Source organism: Oryx dammah, unplaced genomic scaffold (genome assembly GCF_014754425.2).
Source record: "Oryx dammah isolate SB20612 unplaced genomic scaffold, SCBI_Odam_1.1 HiC_scaffold_18, whole genome shotgun sequence".
NCBI classification, from domain to species: Eukaryota; Metazoa; Chordata; class Mammalia; order Artiodactyla; family Bovidae; genus Oryx; species Oryx dammah.
Genome location: NW_024070202.1, coordinates 99,141,666 through 99,156,589, shown reverse-complemented (window position 1 = coordinate 99,156,589; position 14,924 = coordinate 99,141,666). Strand labels below are relative to the sequence as shown.

At 42.6% G+C, this 14,924-nt stretch overlaps 1 protein-coding gene across 2 annotated transcripts in view; it reads left to right on the top strand.

The window, feature by feature from the left end:
• The window catches only part of LOC120878232 (solute carrier family 23 member 1-like), a 60,910-nt gene that overhangs the window by 18,730 nt on the left and 27,256 nt on the right, over positions 1 to 14,924 (top strand). For both annotated transcript variants that reach the window (XM_040260928.1, XM_040260927.1), the window contains exons 3-4: positions 185 to 342; positions 12,163 to 12,322. In XM_040260928.1, coding sequence (XP_040116862.1) covers positions 185 to 342; positions 12,163 to 12,322 — 318 coding nt within the window. The remainder of the gene's footprint in view (positions 1 to 184; positions 343 to 12,162; positions 12,323 to 14,924) is intronic.

Sequence of the window (14,924 nt, the reverse complement as noted above, 5' to 3'; positions counted from 1 at the left end):
CCTTTGAACCCCAGACCTTCTGGTTGTGTCCCTGCTTCTTGCTGCCAGGCCTTCCTAGTTCTTGCCACTTTCCTGGATCTCCTCTGAGACTGAAGGTTGAGCCTGCAGTAGAAGGAATAGGATCAGGTGGAGTAGGCAGCCACAGCATCTCTAAGTGTGTCTCCTCTCTCTGCTCTGCCTACAGCACTTCCTCACGGCCCTAGGGGGGCTGGTGGCAGTGCCGCTCATCCTGGCTAAGGGCCTGTGTTTGCAGCATGATCCCCTGACCCAGAGCTACCTCATCAGCACCATTTTCTTCGTCTCTGGCATCTGCACTCTCCTGCAAGTATTTTTAGGAATCAGGTAGGTAAAACTCCTCTCCGTGGATTCTAACTTTTATCTCCCAGGGTAGCAATAAGGTTTGCTTGGCTTGTAGCCTGAGATGAGTTAGAAAGCTGGTGTGACATGATAGAGGGAGCGCAAGATCAGAAGTAAGCACCTAAGTTGAAGTCCCAGCGCCAACATTTACTATCTCCATTGGCCAGAGTTCTTCGTTAAAGTAATACAAATAGCTACAGATGGCCATGCTTGAAACTTTTTACCTTTGCAAATTCTACAAGGCTTGTGGCTAGTGAACACGCTGTGGGGACTCGTCCCTGGACTTCAGAAGGAACAGTGCAAGTGAGAGAATCTTCACTGTAAGCCTGCTTGTAACCTAATCTGTGCCAAGTCTGTGCCCAGTTTCGGAGATGCAGAGGAAAATGGAAAACCTTCCCTATGATGTGCTTCTGCCCAATTTATCTTATGAGAAAAATGACTTGAGAGGAAAAGTTTTTCTCCTTCCAGTTTCATTGAGATATAATTGAAAGACAACACTGTATAAGTGTACAGCATAATAATTTGCCTTACATACATCAAGAAATGATTAGTACAGTAAATTTAATGAACATCCAACATCTCACATAGATACAAAATTAAAGAAACAGGAAAAAAAATTTCTTTCTGATGAGAACTTTTGTCCTTTATCAATTATCTGAATCAAACTACAGGTGAGGGCTGTTACAAGGTGGCTGATTATTTCCAAGATAGGCTGCCTGTAGAGAGTATCTAAAGAATATTCCTTCCTAACCTAGTCTTCTTGCCTAAATCAAATCAAAGGCTCTTTCCAAAGTGCTGCTTTTGCAAGTCATTTACAGGAGATAAGCCAGTGCTTAAGGCCTCCCATTTTTTGTTGAGGAGAGGGGTTTAGAGCCTACATCTTTGTCAAATTATTTCCCTGCTCTCTCTTCCTTCTTCTGTCATCATCTTTGAGAGCCAAGATTTTTCCCAATCCCCCACCAAGCACTGAGAGAGTTTTAATGTTTGGTCTGGTCTGTTTCCCTAGTCCCTGATATCCAGGACCCCTGCTACCTTTCCAGGATCAGTCCCTGGAGTGACAGGTGCTGCAGTAGAGAGGCCTTGCAGCCACCTGCCTGGACACCCAGGAGCCCCCACCCCTGAGCCACCCCACAGAGAGTTACATACACAAGACTCTTCTGGATGGGGAAGCTCCTTGCCTTAAACTGAGATGGTGTTCACTATAATAATGGAAAAACATTGATCTTGGAAGCTGGGGGCCTGAATTCTAGGTCTGGCTTCTGTGTTGTGGGAAGCTGCACAAGCCATTCACCCTCTCTAAAACCCAGTGTTCTCGTCTGTAAAATGAGGGGGTTGAGGTGTGTCATATCGATAAGTCCATCTCTAATGTGTGGACACCTGTGTTGTTGACGGAGAAGATGATGCAGTACTATGCTCCAACTGGAATCTCAGTACTGAGGGTGCTTGTGGGGCTAGCCTTCTGGTAAACCCTGTGAAAGACAAAACAAAATCAGAAGACAGAGTTAAAAGAATCTGCAGCCTAATTAAACATGCAGAGAAAGAGGGAAATAAAATTAAGAATAAAGCCATGCTAATGTCTTAGACTAAGGTGGGGACAGGAATACACCTGAGATTATTTCCCTGAAATAGGCTTCCTGTTTAGAGACTAACAAGTACAGTTGCTCATTGGAGACATTAGAAATTACAAAACTAGCTGATAGCCTGTGAATCAAAGGTCTAGTAGATTTGATTGCAGGTTGAGTAGATTTGATTGCAGGTTATTGGATAAACAGTATTTAATGTGCACTTTTTAGACCGCAAACAAAAATGCTGATACTGCAATAAGATTTCAGAATATGTTAATGATTAAAGCCATGTTAAATAGTCAAAAGGAATGATAAGAGGCAAAAAACAGCTTCCCTGATAAGAGCTGGAAAGTGCAGTGCCTACTGTGGGGCAGGCAGCTGCAACCCTTGGCAGAGGGATGGCTGCCTCCCTGGTGTGACTTTAGGGGTCTTGGGTGTATCCCCCAAGGGCCTTCCCACTGAGGTGCTCAGTTCTGAATTTATGTAACCATTCATTTCAAAAGAATGCAATAAGTTCAGATGCAATCACTAAAGGAAATGAAATATTGACTGTGTAATTCTGGGTCTTAATTCCATTTCTGGAATTATTCATTTTTACCTGGGATTTTCTTTTTCTGGAGTGGTTCCAAGTGATATACCTCCCTTTTTATTTTCCTGGGAATGTCTCAAGTGGTATTTCTGTCCAAAGTACGTTCAGACCTGGCTTCTATATAGTCTTGCCCAAATCAGCCTGGGTCCTTTTCTTCCATGGACTTGCCTGTAGCTGGGCTGTGATCTGCCCAAGCTCTGTATCTGTTGCCAGGTTATGCAGAAAGTCCATGCCCATAGCCAGAGGTCTGCAGCCACCTTGCCCTTGCCTCGATGACAAATCACACAAGCCACCAGATGTGCCATTGGAAGTCTGTGCATGCTTGCTAAGTCACTTTAGTCATGTCCCATTGTGACCTTATGGACTATAGCCTGCTAGGCTCCTCTGTCCATGGGATTCTCCAGGCACGAATACTGAAGTGGGTTGCCATGCCCTTCTCCAGGAGATCTTCCAAGCCCTGGGATCAAACTTGGGTCTTCTGCATTGCAGGCAGATTCTGTACTGCTGAGCCACCAGGGAAGCCCATGAGAGAAATACGTCTTATGTATACTGATAATCATTTATCTAGTTAAAGATGGCAAAAGGAATCAAAGAAATGTTAAAGGTTATTTCTGGGTGATACACATTATATATGAAAGGTATGTACCAATATTGTATGTGTACTGATAAAGTTTATCTACTCAAGGCTTAAAAAAATGATTAGAACAAAATGTTAATAATTATTTCTGGGTTGTGGAATTATGGTGATTTATGCTTTGTATTTTTATTTACCATTAATTTTTTTGCAGAGTCCATGTGTTGCTTTATAACTGGGAAAAATAAGAACCATTTAAAACTTTTTCTTAGAAAAGTATCAGGACATGTTTCATGAGACCCACACCCTTTGAATCTTTCAGTTCAGTTCAGTTCAGTCACTCAGTCGTGTCCGACTCTTTGTAATCCCATAGACTGCAGCACACCAGGCTTCCCTGTCCATTACCAACTCTTGGAGCTTACTCAAACTCATGTCCATTGAGTTGGTGATGCCATCCAACCATCTCATCCTCTGTCATCCCCTTTGCCTCCCATCTTCAATCTTTCCCAGAATTGGGTCTTTTCCAATGAGTCAGTTCTTCTCTTCAGGTGGCCAATATATTGGAGTTTCAACCTCAGCATCAGTCCTTCTAATGAATACTCAGGACTGATTTCTTTTAGGATGGACTGGTTGGATCTCCTTGCAGTCCAAGGGACTCTCAAGAGTCTTCTCCAACACCATAGTTCAAAAGCATCAATTCTTCAGCGCTCAACTTTCTTTATAGTCTAACTTTCACATCCATACATGACTACCGGAAAAACCATAGCTTTAACTAGACAGACTTTGTTGGCAAAGTAATGTCTCTGCTTTTTAATGTGCTGTCTAGGTTGGTCATAGCTGTTCTTCCAAAGAGCAAGCGTCTTTTAATTTCATGGCTGCAGACACCATCTACAGTGATTTTGGAGCCCACCAAAATAAAGTCTGTCACTGTTTCCACTGTTTCCACATCTATTTGCTATGGAGTGATGGGACCAGATGCCAGGATCTTAGTTTTCTGAATGTTGAGTTTTAAGCCAAGTTTTTCATTCTTCTCTTTCACTTTCATCAGGAGGCTCTTTTGTTCTTTGCTTTCTGCCATAAGGGTGGTGTCATCCCCATATCTGAGGTTATTGATATTTCTCCTAGCAATCTTGATTCCAGCTTGTGCTTCATCCAGTCCAGCATTTCACAGGATGTACTTTGCCTGAGAGCAAAACTCCAGTAGACTTCCCGTTACCATCTTGGAAGTGGGGCTGCGAGATATGGCTCAAGGCTCCAGGCTTGAGACAACCTCCCAGATTCTGCAACCTTTCTCTATTCACCTGCTTTTATCTCTGTTTTCCCAATCTCTTTCCCTGTGGTGGTCAGCATTAAAGCCCTTAAAAGGAAAAAGAAAAGAATAGGTATGCAAATCTTTGAGGCAGATCAGAAGGGAGGACTGGAGCAATGTGGGTGGCTGTCAAAGGCACTCCCAAGGCAGTAGGTAGTGATGGGTTTAAAGAGGACAGACAAACAGCCTTCTCCTGCCAGAGAAGGATATCTATCTGCTTCCCCTTTCTTCTAAGCAGAGGCAAGCACTCTCACCCCTCAAAGCTGATTATTTAGCTATTTTCCCTGGAGTCTCTAATTAATACACTTCTCTCTTATGCACTAGTGACTGAAGTGCCAATATGGATGACTGATTTCATTTTCTTTCACAGCCCCTCACTCCTACCACATATAAGCATATTTTCCATCTTCCTATAATCACATCCTCCCAGCATAGGTCAACATTGAGTGTTCTCATTATAATGTTGCTGTTTAGTTACTAAGTAATGCCTGACTCTTTTGAGACCTCGTGGACTATGGCCCACCAGGCTCCTCTGTCCATGGGATTTCCCAGGCAAGAATACTGGAGGGGGTTGCCATTTCCTTCCAGGGGATATTCCCAAACCAGGAATTGAACCCATGGCTCCCATCTTGGCAGGCGGATTTTTTACCACTGAGGCACTAGGGAAGCCTGTGTGTTTTCTCTAAAATTAATATCTTTAAAAAAAATTTTAAAGTTTCTGTTTATTTTCATTTCAATGATAAGCTCCCTGCCTGTTGTATAAATCTCTTTTTGAAAATTTCCTCACATCAGATAGCTATCAGCTTCATCCTCCTGATGAACTACCCCCTGGGGCTCTCTGACTTGCTGTAGTCTGGAACAGTCTGGAACAGTCGCTATGTGTGCCTGGTGTATATTAGATGTGTCATCTTGAGATGCCTCTTTACCCTTATCCTGGCAATTCTCTTCATGTCAGTTTTCAAGTCTCAATCTCTTAATCCCATGCCTTTCTCTTCTTCTTGGTGGAACATGATTACACAGTAGTGTCCTGAGAGACCACGTGGGAGATAAATTTTGTAAGACTCTCCATATGTGAAAATATCTTGATCCTATTCTCATACTTGATTGATAACTTGGCTGGATATAGAATTTTAGGTTGGAAAAAAAATTTTTTTTCAGAATTTTTAAATCACTGTTCCCTTGCCTTCTAGTTTCCAGTGTACTTTTAGGAACTCCAGAGTCTTAGGCAACCTTCCCCCTTCTGCTGCGGTATTTTGTACAGACCCAAGTTGTGCTGAGTCTATTTAACTGGAAGAGATCCATTTAGTCATAGTGTCTAACATACAAGATTGACTATGATCATCCTACTGCTACATCCAATAAACAACTGTTCAACTAGGCTTGACTTTTGAGCATCCATGTTGGCCTCTGCAAGGTCCAATTTTAGCAAGAATCTTGCTCAATGCCTGTAGCCAGAATATCCACTCTGACTCTCTGATTGGGTTCCTCATTCTCCATCATCTCCAGGTGATGTCTGATCACCTTGTCCTGTCTTCATCATGAATCCTCTCCTTACCCTGATGCTTCCTCTTAGTAATTTTCTATCCACTAAACACCACCCTACTCCTTGGCTATAAATTCTCACCTTTCCTTATCATATTGGGCGTTGAGCCTGATCTCTCTCTCCTATTACAAAATCCCATTGTAGTAGCCCCCTTGTAATAAAGCCTGACTCAATGTCTTTAACGAGTATCATGTATACTATTTTTATGAAGTGCATGATAACTCAGAGAGAAGGATTGAAGCTTGACTTCCCAATACTTCCAAAAGGTTAGCTGTTCCTACTTTATGGGCCCAAATGGAAGTATTCATATATACTAAGAGATGAGAAAAATTATTCACATAATCATTACCATAAACTGTTTAAGAAGTTTGTTCTTACTACATGTCCTCTTATCAATTGTTCTTATAACAAACATACTGGGTTACAATTTGGCCCCCTGACTCATACTTTCTGATCAGGGCTCTGCACTTCCCAGTTGAACCCTGCCACTGGCACCTCCTCCAGTATCAGTTTCCTCATACAGAGACAAAGCAGCATTGTGCTACACACCCTGCAATACTCTTGAGATAAGGAAGAGAAAATGCTGTGTAACTTTAAAACACTATATAAGCTCAGATGTTGATAGTACCCCCACGGACACATATCTGTGGCTTTGACCACTTAAAATACCAATCCTATCAAATTTCTAAGGATTGTTCCTGAGACTGTAGATTTTGCAAGTTGTTGTAAAAGAAAATGGCAGGGAATGTTCTTCAGACTTGAGCATACAGATGAGATAGTAAAGAGTGAAGGGAAGGGGAGAATGGACAGGGAGAGTCTTAGGAAGCCCATCTTAGAGAACCAACCTTCAAGAAATGGGAATGCCAGACAACAGCTTTAAAAACAAAACAAAAAGCCCATATTATAACATCTGTTATTTAAGGAAACATTAAGAAAATGTTTTGGTATACATACCTTTTCCAACTCTTTGCAACCCCATTACAGTCCATAGAATTCTCCAGGCCACAATACTGGAGAGGGTAGACTTTCCCTTCTCCAGGGGATCTTCCCAACCCAGGGATCAGATCCAGGTCTCCAGCATTGCAGGCAGATTTTCTACCAGCTAGCCACAAGGGAAGCCCAAGAATATTGGAGTAGGTAGTCTATCCGTTCTCCCGCAGATCTTCCTGACTCAAGAATCAAACCAGGGTCTCCTGCATTGCAGGTGGATTCTTTACCAACTGAGCTATGATGGAAGTCCTCATATGACTGAAGCCAGGCTTCAACAGTATGTGAACCGTGAACTTCCAGATGTTCAAACTGGATTTAGAAAAGGCAGAGGAACCAGAGATCATATTGCCAATATTAGATGGATTGTAGAGAAAGCAAGGGAATTCCAGAAAAGCATCTACTTCTGCTTCATTGACTACACTAAAGTCTTTGACCGTGTGGATCACAACAAACTGTGGAAAACTCTTCAAGAGATGGGAATAACAGATCGCCTTACCTGCTTCCTGAGAAACATGTATGCAGGTCAAGAAGTAACAGTTAGAATAGGATATGGAGCAATGGACTGGTTCCAAATTGGGAAAAGAGTATGCAAAGGCTGTATACTATCACCCTGCTTGTTTAACTTGTATGCAAAGTACATGATGTGAAATGCCAGGTTGGATGAAGCACAAGGTGGAATCAAGATTGCCAGAAGAAATATCAATAACCTCAGATATGCAGATGACACCACCCTTATTGCAGAAAGTGTAGAGGAACTAAAGAGACTCTTGATGTAAGTGAAAGAGGAGAGTGAAAAAGCTGGCTTAAAGCTCAACATTCAAAAAACGAAGATCATGGCATCTGGTTCCATCACTTCATGGCAAATAGATGGGAAAACAGTGGAAACAGTGGCGGACTTTGTTTTCTGCAGATGGTGACTTGCAGCCATGAAATTAAAAGACGCTTGCTACTTGGAAGAAAAGTTATGACCAACCTGGATAGCATATTAAAAAGCAGAGACATGACTTTGCCGACAAAGGTCCATATAGTAAAGCTATGGTTTTTCCAGTAGTCATGTATGGATGTGAGAGTTGGACCATAAAGAAGGCTGAATGTCGAAGAACTAATGCCTTTAACCCGTGGTGTTGGAGAAGACTCTTGAGAGTCCCTTGGACTGCAAGGAGGTCAAACCAGTCCATCCTAAAGATATCAACCGTGAATATTCTTTGGAAGGACTGATGCTTGAAATGAAGCTCCAATACTTTGGGCACCTGATCCGAAGAGCCGACTCATTAGAAAAGACCCTGATGCTGGGAAAGATTGAAGGCAGGAGAAGGGGATGACAGAGGATGAGATGGTTGGATGGCATCACTGACTCAGTGGACATGAGTTTGAGCAAGCTCCGGGAGTTGGTGATGGACATGGAAGCCTGGTGTGCTGCAGTCCATGGGGTCACAAAGAGTTGACATGATTGAGTGACTGAACTGACTGACTAACCCTTTCCAGAAGTAACCACACATTTCAGAGGGAATAATAATGAAAATTATTCTATTTATTGAGCTCTTCCCTAGGCATCATGCTAATCACTTACATATATTTTATCTTCACAGTTACTCCTTGGGAGATTACTACTATATTTTGTCAAAGAGGACACTGAGGCTTGCAGAAGTTGGGCAACATGGCTTGGTCACACACCTGATAAGGCAAAGTCATATTCAAACTTGCCTTTGGTCTATACCATGCTCTTAACTGGCGTTATAGCACAGTGGTGAAAACACCCAAGACACCCTGGTTAACTCTATGACCTTGGGCTCCAGATCAGTTATCTATAAAGTGATAAGGCCAGGTTGGATATGCTTCAAATGGCCCTTCTATTTCTAAAATGTTTAATTTTAAAAATCAACAATCTGTGTTTGACAAAAGAATTAGAAGGCACACGTATAATAATAGCGAATCATATTCAAGGTAAAAATTTTAAAATAAGGTGAAATTAATTGTGAAATTAAAAGCAGCTCTAAGATACACATTAAAGTCACCAAAAAAGGTAAAATGTATATAGAACAATGAAAGCCTTGTAGTAATTCTGAATGCACAGATCTTAAACATGTACCAAGAAAGTGCAAAAAAGAAAAACTAGTAGAAATACAAGAAATATACATAGATCTCTGTCAAAAGAGTATCAATAAGAAGTTATGAGCAAGGTGGTAATGCTCATAAAACAAGGTGGGGAGGGGAACAGGAATGGATGGAAAATGGGATTGGAAGATCTGAGTATAGGAGAGGGGAGGAAGAATTTATGGATACGTTGTGTGAATCTAACTGTAGGACATAGGAACACACTCTAGTAAATTAATGGAAACAATTCATCTTGCTCTTGAACATAAAATATATTTAGTAGTTTCAAAAAGGTAGAGGGACTTCCCTGGTGGTTCACTGGTGAGGACTCAGTGCTTTTAATGCAAGTTCCCTTGGTGGGTGAACTAAGATTCTGCAAGCTGAGAGATTCTTCAGCCGGAAAAAAAAAAAAAAGGTAAAAAGTGCAACTATCATGTTAGTGCATTATCCCAACTACATGTAATAATCTTGGAAAAATATAACATGAACAGAGTTATAAAAATGCTGAACTACTTGAAAAATTTGAAATATCCCTTAAATAAGTTCTAAGTTAGGGATATAATAACAGAAAATATTTTTTAAGTGAAAACAAATTTCACCATCAGTAAAACTGTTTTAAATATATTTTCACAGTATCTAATTTCTATGTAATGAGTAAAACAGTTTATAGACAAAGAAAAACAGACATAAAATCACATCTTTTGTGACTTTATGAAATGCAAATTCACATTTGTCAGGATTTCATTATATGCCTCTTAAACTAAAAAAATGAAATCAGAAAACCCAGTGTTGATAGATTTTGTAATACTAACCTCGGTGCTGGAGGGATAGAAAAGGAAAATAGACTTCTCTGCCCTCATGGAACCCAGTAATACTGAAATGGCTGAGGCCATAATGATGGACTGTTTATAAGTATAACTGTAAACTGTTTAAAGAGTCCCTGAGAGTGTGTTACTGTAAATGATTAGTTTGTTAGTACAAGGGCTAACCAGGAAATATGTAACTAGAATATAAGTGGGAATTTTGTCTCACTCACTGTGGTGTTTCCAATACCTGACAACCAGTGCCTCCCACAGAGCAAGTCCTCAGTAAATATTTGTTGAATGAATGAAATGTGCATATGGAATTATAGCAAAAAACTGAAACAGAAATCTTGTATTACATACTGTGTGTACCTGTGATATGCTATGTTCATTTTAAAAGCTCAAAAGGGATTTTGCAATGATATAAGTATAGTGCGTTTCCCTTCTCTGTCAAGACACTTAGCTTCATACTTTCTATGAATTTTTAATTTAAGTATAGTTAATTTACAATGTTGTGTTAGTTTCAAGTATATAGCAAGTTGATTCAGTTATACATATATATAAATATATATTATATACAGATTCTTTTTCATTATAGATTATTATAAAATAGATTATAGTTCCCTGCCACTCCAGTGTTCTTGTCTGGAGAATCCCAGGGACAGGGGAGCCTGGTGGGCTGCCGTCTATGGGGTTGCAGAGTCGGACACGATTGAAGCGACTTAGCAGCAGCAGTGCTATACAGAAGGTCCTTGTTGTTTACCTGTTTTGTATATATATTAGTGTATGCATGTTAATCCCAAATTCCTAATTTATCTCTCCCCACCAGAATTTTTTTAACTAAAAAATCATTCATACATACCCATTCCATCACCCATGTTTCCTGCCCTGTGTGTGCCATATATTCCAATCTGTTTTGGAGCCTTATGGGTCTAGATTTATGAATCTAGATCAGTTGTTCTCAACCCTGGCTGATGTTAGAATCACCTGGAGGTCTAAGCTCTTTCCATGCCTGGGTGCACCCTCGTGACCAGCCTGTGAACTCATCTGAGGCTGATGCTCAGGCGTTGCTAGTTCCTATGTTCAGCCAGGACAAAATCCAGTTAGGCAGTAAAACTCTTTCGTATACTTTATATTTTCATTAAATAAAATAGTTTGTTCTCAAGAAGACTCTTTAAGCTATCTTCATGGAATCCTGATTTCAAAAGTACTCTTTTAGTACCGTTAAGAACAAGTATCTAAACTGGGCATGCTATACTATGACAAATGCAAGCAAGAGGCTAAGATCCTCTGTTCCATTCTCCCTCCGCACCAGCTCTATTATAATATGCAGGGTGAGGAGACTAGGTCAGCCTTAACAGCTTCTGACCTTCTAGTAAGACAGGATTATTGGAGGTTGACTTATCAGGCTGTGTTCACAAGTCAGATGGACACTGCTGGAAGTTCTCACAGAGGCCAGAGTAAGACGCTGACCAGGAGGAAGAAAGGCCTGTGTAGGGGACACACTCTGATAATGAACCTCAAACTTGTTCAGTCCATGTGATAAAAAGGAGCCTGGAGGTAGAGGTCTGGAATCGCCTTCCATTTTTGAAGGCACAAAGGAATCTGGCCACCCAGATTCTAGGCTATACATCTCTTGTCAGTGGGGGAACTTGACGTGTGTGAACTGTGCTTTGATCCTGGGGTCTGGGGAAGTTTCTCTGGGACTGAGGAAGACAGTGGTACCTAGCAAACTGTGTTCCCTGAGCTCTGTGCTGCCCCAGATTGTTTCCCAGTACGTGACTTTCTGCTCCTGGGCTCGCATCTCCAGGACTGGGATTAGGTCTGCTGGTCTTATCCTCCCCACCTCTCTTAACTGTCCAAAGTTTGGCACAGTTTATGGATCTGACTTGGAGATTGATAGGAGTTCCATCGGAGAAGGCAATGGCACCCCACTCCAGCACTCTTGCCTGGAAAATCCCATGGACAGAGGAGCCTGGAAGGCTCCAGTCCATGGGGTCGCTGAGGGTTGGACACGACTGAGCGACTTTACTTTCACTTTTCACTTTCATGCATCGGAGAAGGAAATGGCAGCCCACTCCAGTGTTCTTGCCTGGAGAATCCCAGGGACGTGGGAGCCTGGTGGGCTGCCGACTATGGGGTCACACAGAGTCGGACACGACTGAAGCGACTTAGCAGCAGCAGCAGCAGCAGGAGTTCCCTATAACTGACCACTGCAGGAGTCACGTGTTGCCCTGAAACCAAGGTAGAACTTGGGATGAAAAAACCTCTGCTGGGGCCAGCGACAGGCCAGTGTTAAAGGGGCTAATGGGTAACTGTCTCCTTTCCCCTCCTCCAGGCTGCCCATTCTCCAGGGAGGGACATTTGCTTTCTTGGGACCCTCCCTGGCCATGTTGTCTCTTCCCACCTGGACGTGCCCCACGTGGACCCTCAATGCCAGCCAGGTGAACACCAGCTCACCTGAATTCACTGAGGAATGGCAGAAGAGGATCCGAGAGGTAATGGTTTGAGGGGGCGGGGTGCGAGGAATGGGGTGGCCCTCAAAAGGGGCTTCGGAGTTGACTCACTTTCTCAGCTCACTGCTAGGCAAGACTACAAACTTTAAGACACTTGGTCCTTGTTTAATTCAGTTGTGTCATTCAGGGAAAGAAACTGGTGGCCTTGAAGCAGGCTTTCAAGTTTGGCCACGCTCCAGGATAAGTTGAGCTGAGTGAGTGTTAGTCCCTCAGTCATGTCCGATTCTTTGCAACCCCATGGACTGTAGCCCACCAGGCTCCTCTTTCCATGGAATTCCCCAGGCAAGAATACTGGATTGGGTAGCCATGCCTTCCTCCAGGGAATCTTCCCAACCTAGGGATGGGATCCTGGTCTCCTGCACTGCAGGCAGATTCTTTACACTCTGAGTCCCCAGGATGCCCGTGCTCCAAGTTGGCTTATCTAAATGATAGATTAGGAAGCCAGCACACAGGACTGTCAACAGAAAGCCCAGCCACACCCTCAGGGACAGTAGGCCTCATAGCTTCCAGACTCTAACATCCTTACCTGGCCTCGGAGGTGAGGTGTCAAGGATGGCTCATGGGTGGAGTAATATATGAGAGTGAAGGTTGCCTGAGATTTCTAGGAAGTCCAATCATCTCCCTCCCAGCTTTAAATATGTAAGCCTGGAGCAACTCAAAGGCCCACCTCCTCCGGAACAGGGGCAGAGTTACACAAACACTATATGGTGTGGGGTTCTTCTTGTTGTTGTTCAGTCACACAGTCGTGTCTGACACTTTGTTATCCCATGTTATCCCATGGACTGCAGCATGCCTCCCCAACCATCACCAACTCCCAGAGTTTACTCAAACTCGTGTCCATTGAGTCAGTGATGCCATCCAACCATCTCATCCTCTGTCATCCCCTTCTCCTCCCACCTTCAATCTTTCCCAACATCAGGGTCTTTTCAAATCAGTCAGTTCTTCACATCAGGTGGCCATAGTATTGGAGTTTCAGCTTCACCATCAGTCCTTCCAAAGAATATTCAGGGTTGATTTCCTTTAGGACGGATTGGTTGGATCTCCTGGCAGTCCAAGGGACTCTCAAGAGTCTTCTTCAACACCACAGTTCGAAGGCATTAGTTCTTTGACACTCAGCCTTCATTATGATCCAACTCTTACATTCACATATGACTACTGGAAAAATCATAGCTTTGACTAGACAGACCTTTGTTGGCAAAGTCATGTCTCTGCCTTTTAATATGCTGTTTAGGTTGGTTATAGCTTTTCTTCCAAGGATCAAGGACTTTTAATTTCATGGCTGCAGTCACCATCTGCAGTGATTTGGGAGCCCAGGAAAATAAAGTCTTTCATTGTTTTCATTGTCTCCCCATCTATTTCCCATGAAGTGATGGGACCAGATGCCATGATCTTCGTTTTCTGAATGTTGAGTTTTAAGCCAGCTTTTTCACTCTCCTCTTTCACTTTCATCAAGAGGCTCTTTAGTTTCTCTTCTCTTTCTGCCATAAGTGTGGTGTCATCTGCATATCTGAGGTTATTAATATTTCTCCCGGCAATCTTGATTCCATTTGTGCTTCATCCAACCTGGCATTTCACAACATGTACTCTGCATGTAAGTTAAATAAGCAGGGTGACAGAATACAGCCTTGACGTATTCCTTTCCCAATTTGGAACCAGTCCATTGTTCTGTGTCCAGTTCAAACTGTTGCCTCTTGACTTGCATACAGGTTTCTCAGGAGTCAGGTAAGGTGGTCTGGTATTCCCATCCCGTGAAGAATTTTCCACAGTTTGTTGTGATCCACACAGTCAAAGGCTTTAGTGTAGTCAATGAAGCAGAAGTAGATGTTTTTCTGGAATTCCCTTGCTTTCTCTAAGATCCATCTAATATTGGCAATATGATCTCTGGTTCCTATGCCTTTTCTAAATCCAGCTTGAACATATGGAAGTTCATGGTTCGCGTACTGTTGAAGCCTGACTTGAAGGATTTTGAGCATTACCTTGCTAGCATGTAAAATGAGTGCAATTGTGGGGTAGTTTGAACATTCTTTGGCATTGCCCTTCTTTGGGATTGAAATGAAAACTGACCTTTACCAGTCCTTCTAGTACAAGATAGTTTGCTCAGGTATTACTCCAGCCCTCACTTATTGTCTTAGTGTGCTTCCCCCAAGCTCACTAGGACTGGACCAAAGGCATTCCAAAACTCAGGGCTATGGACCTAGAGCAGAGTCTGTTAGTAGATATCGCTGGGAGTCTACCTGACAAGCCTTAGTGAAGCCAGGGTCCATCCAGCATCCCACCCAGTCCACGTTCAGCAGCCTCATGGCTGCAATAAGGGTCACATTCTCAGAACGTGACAGATGAAGGAAGAGGTAATACAGAGGAGACACATTCCTGACAAGATTTCTATTCTTACCCAAGTTTGACCAATGAGAGGGAATAGAATTGACAAAACACTCCAATGGGGGGTGGGGTGGAGGGACAATGATGGAAGTCCTGATCTGATTCCAAAGGCCTGAGAACCAGGAGTGCTGATGTCTAGGGGCAGGAGAAGACAGACGTCCCAGCTCAAGCAGCAAGCAAAAATGTTCTTCCTCTGCCTTTTGGT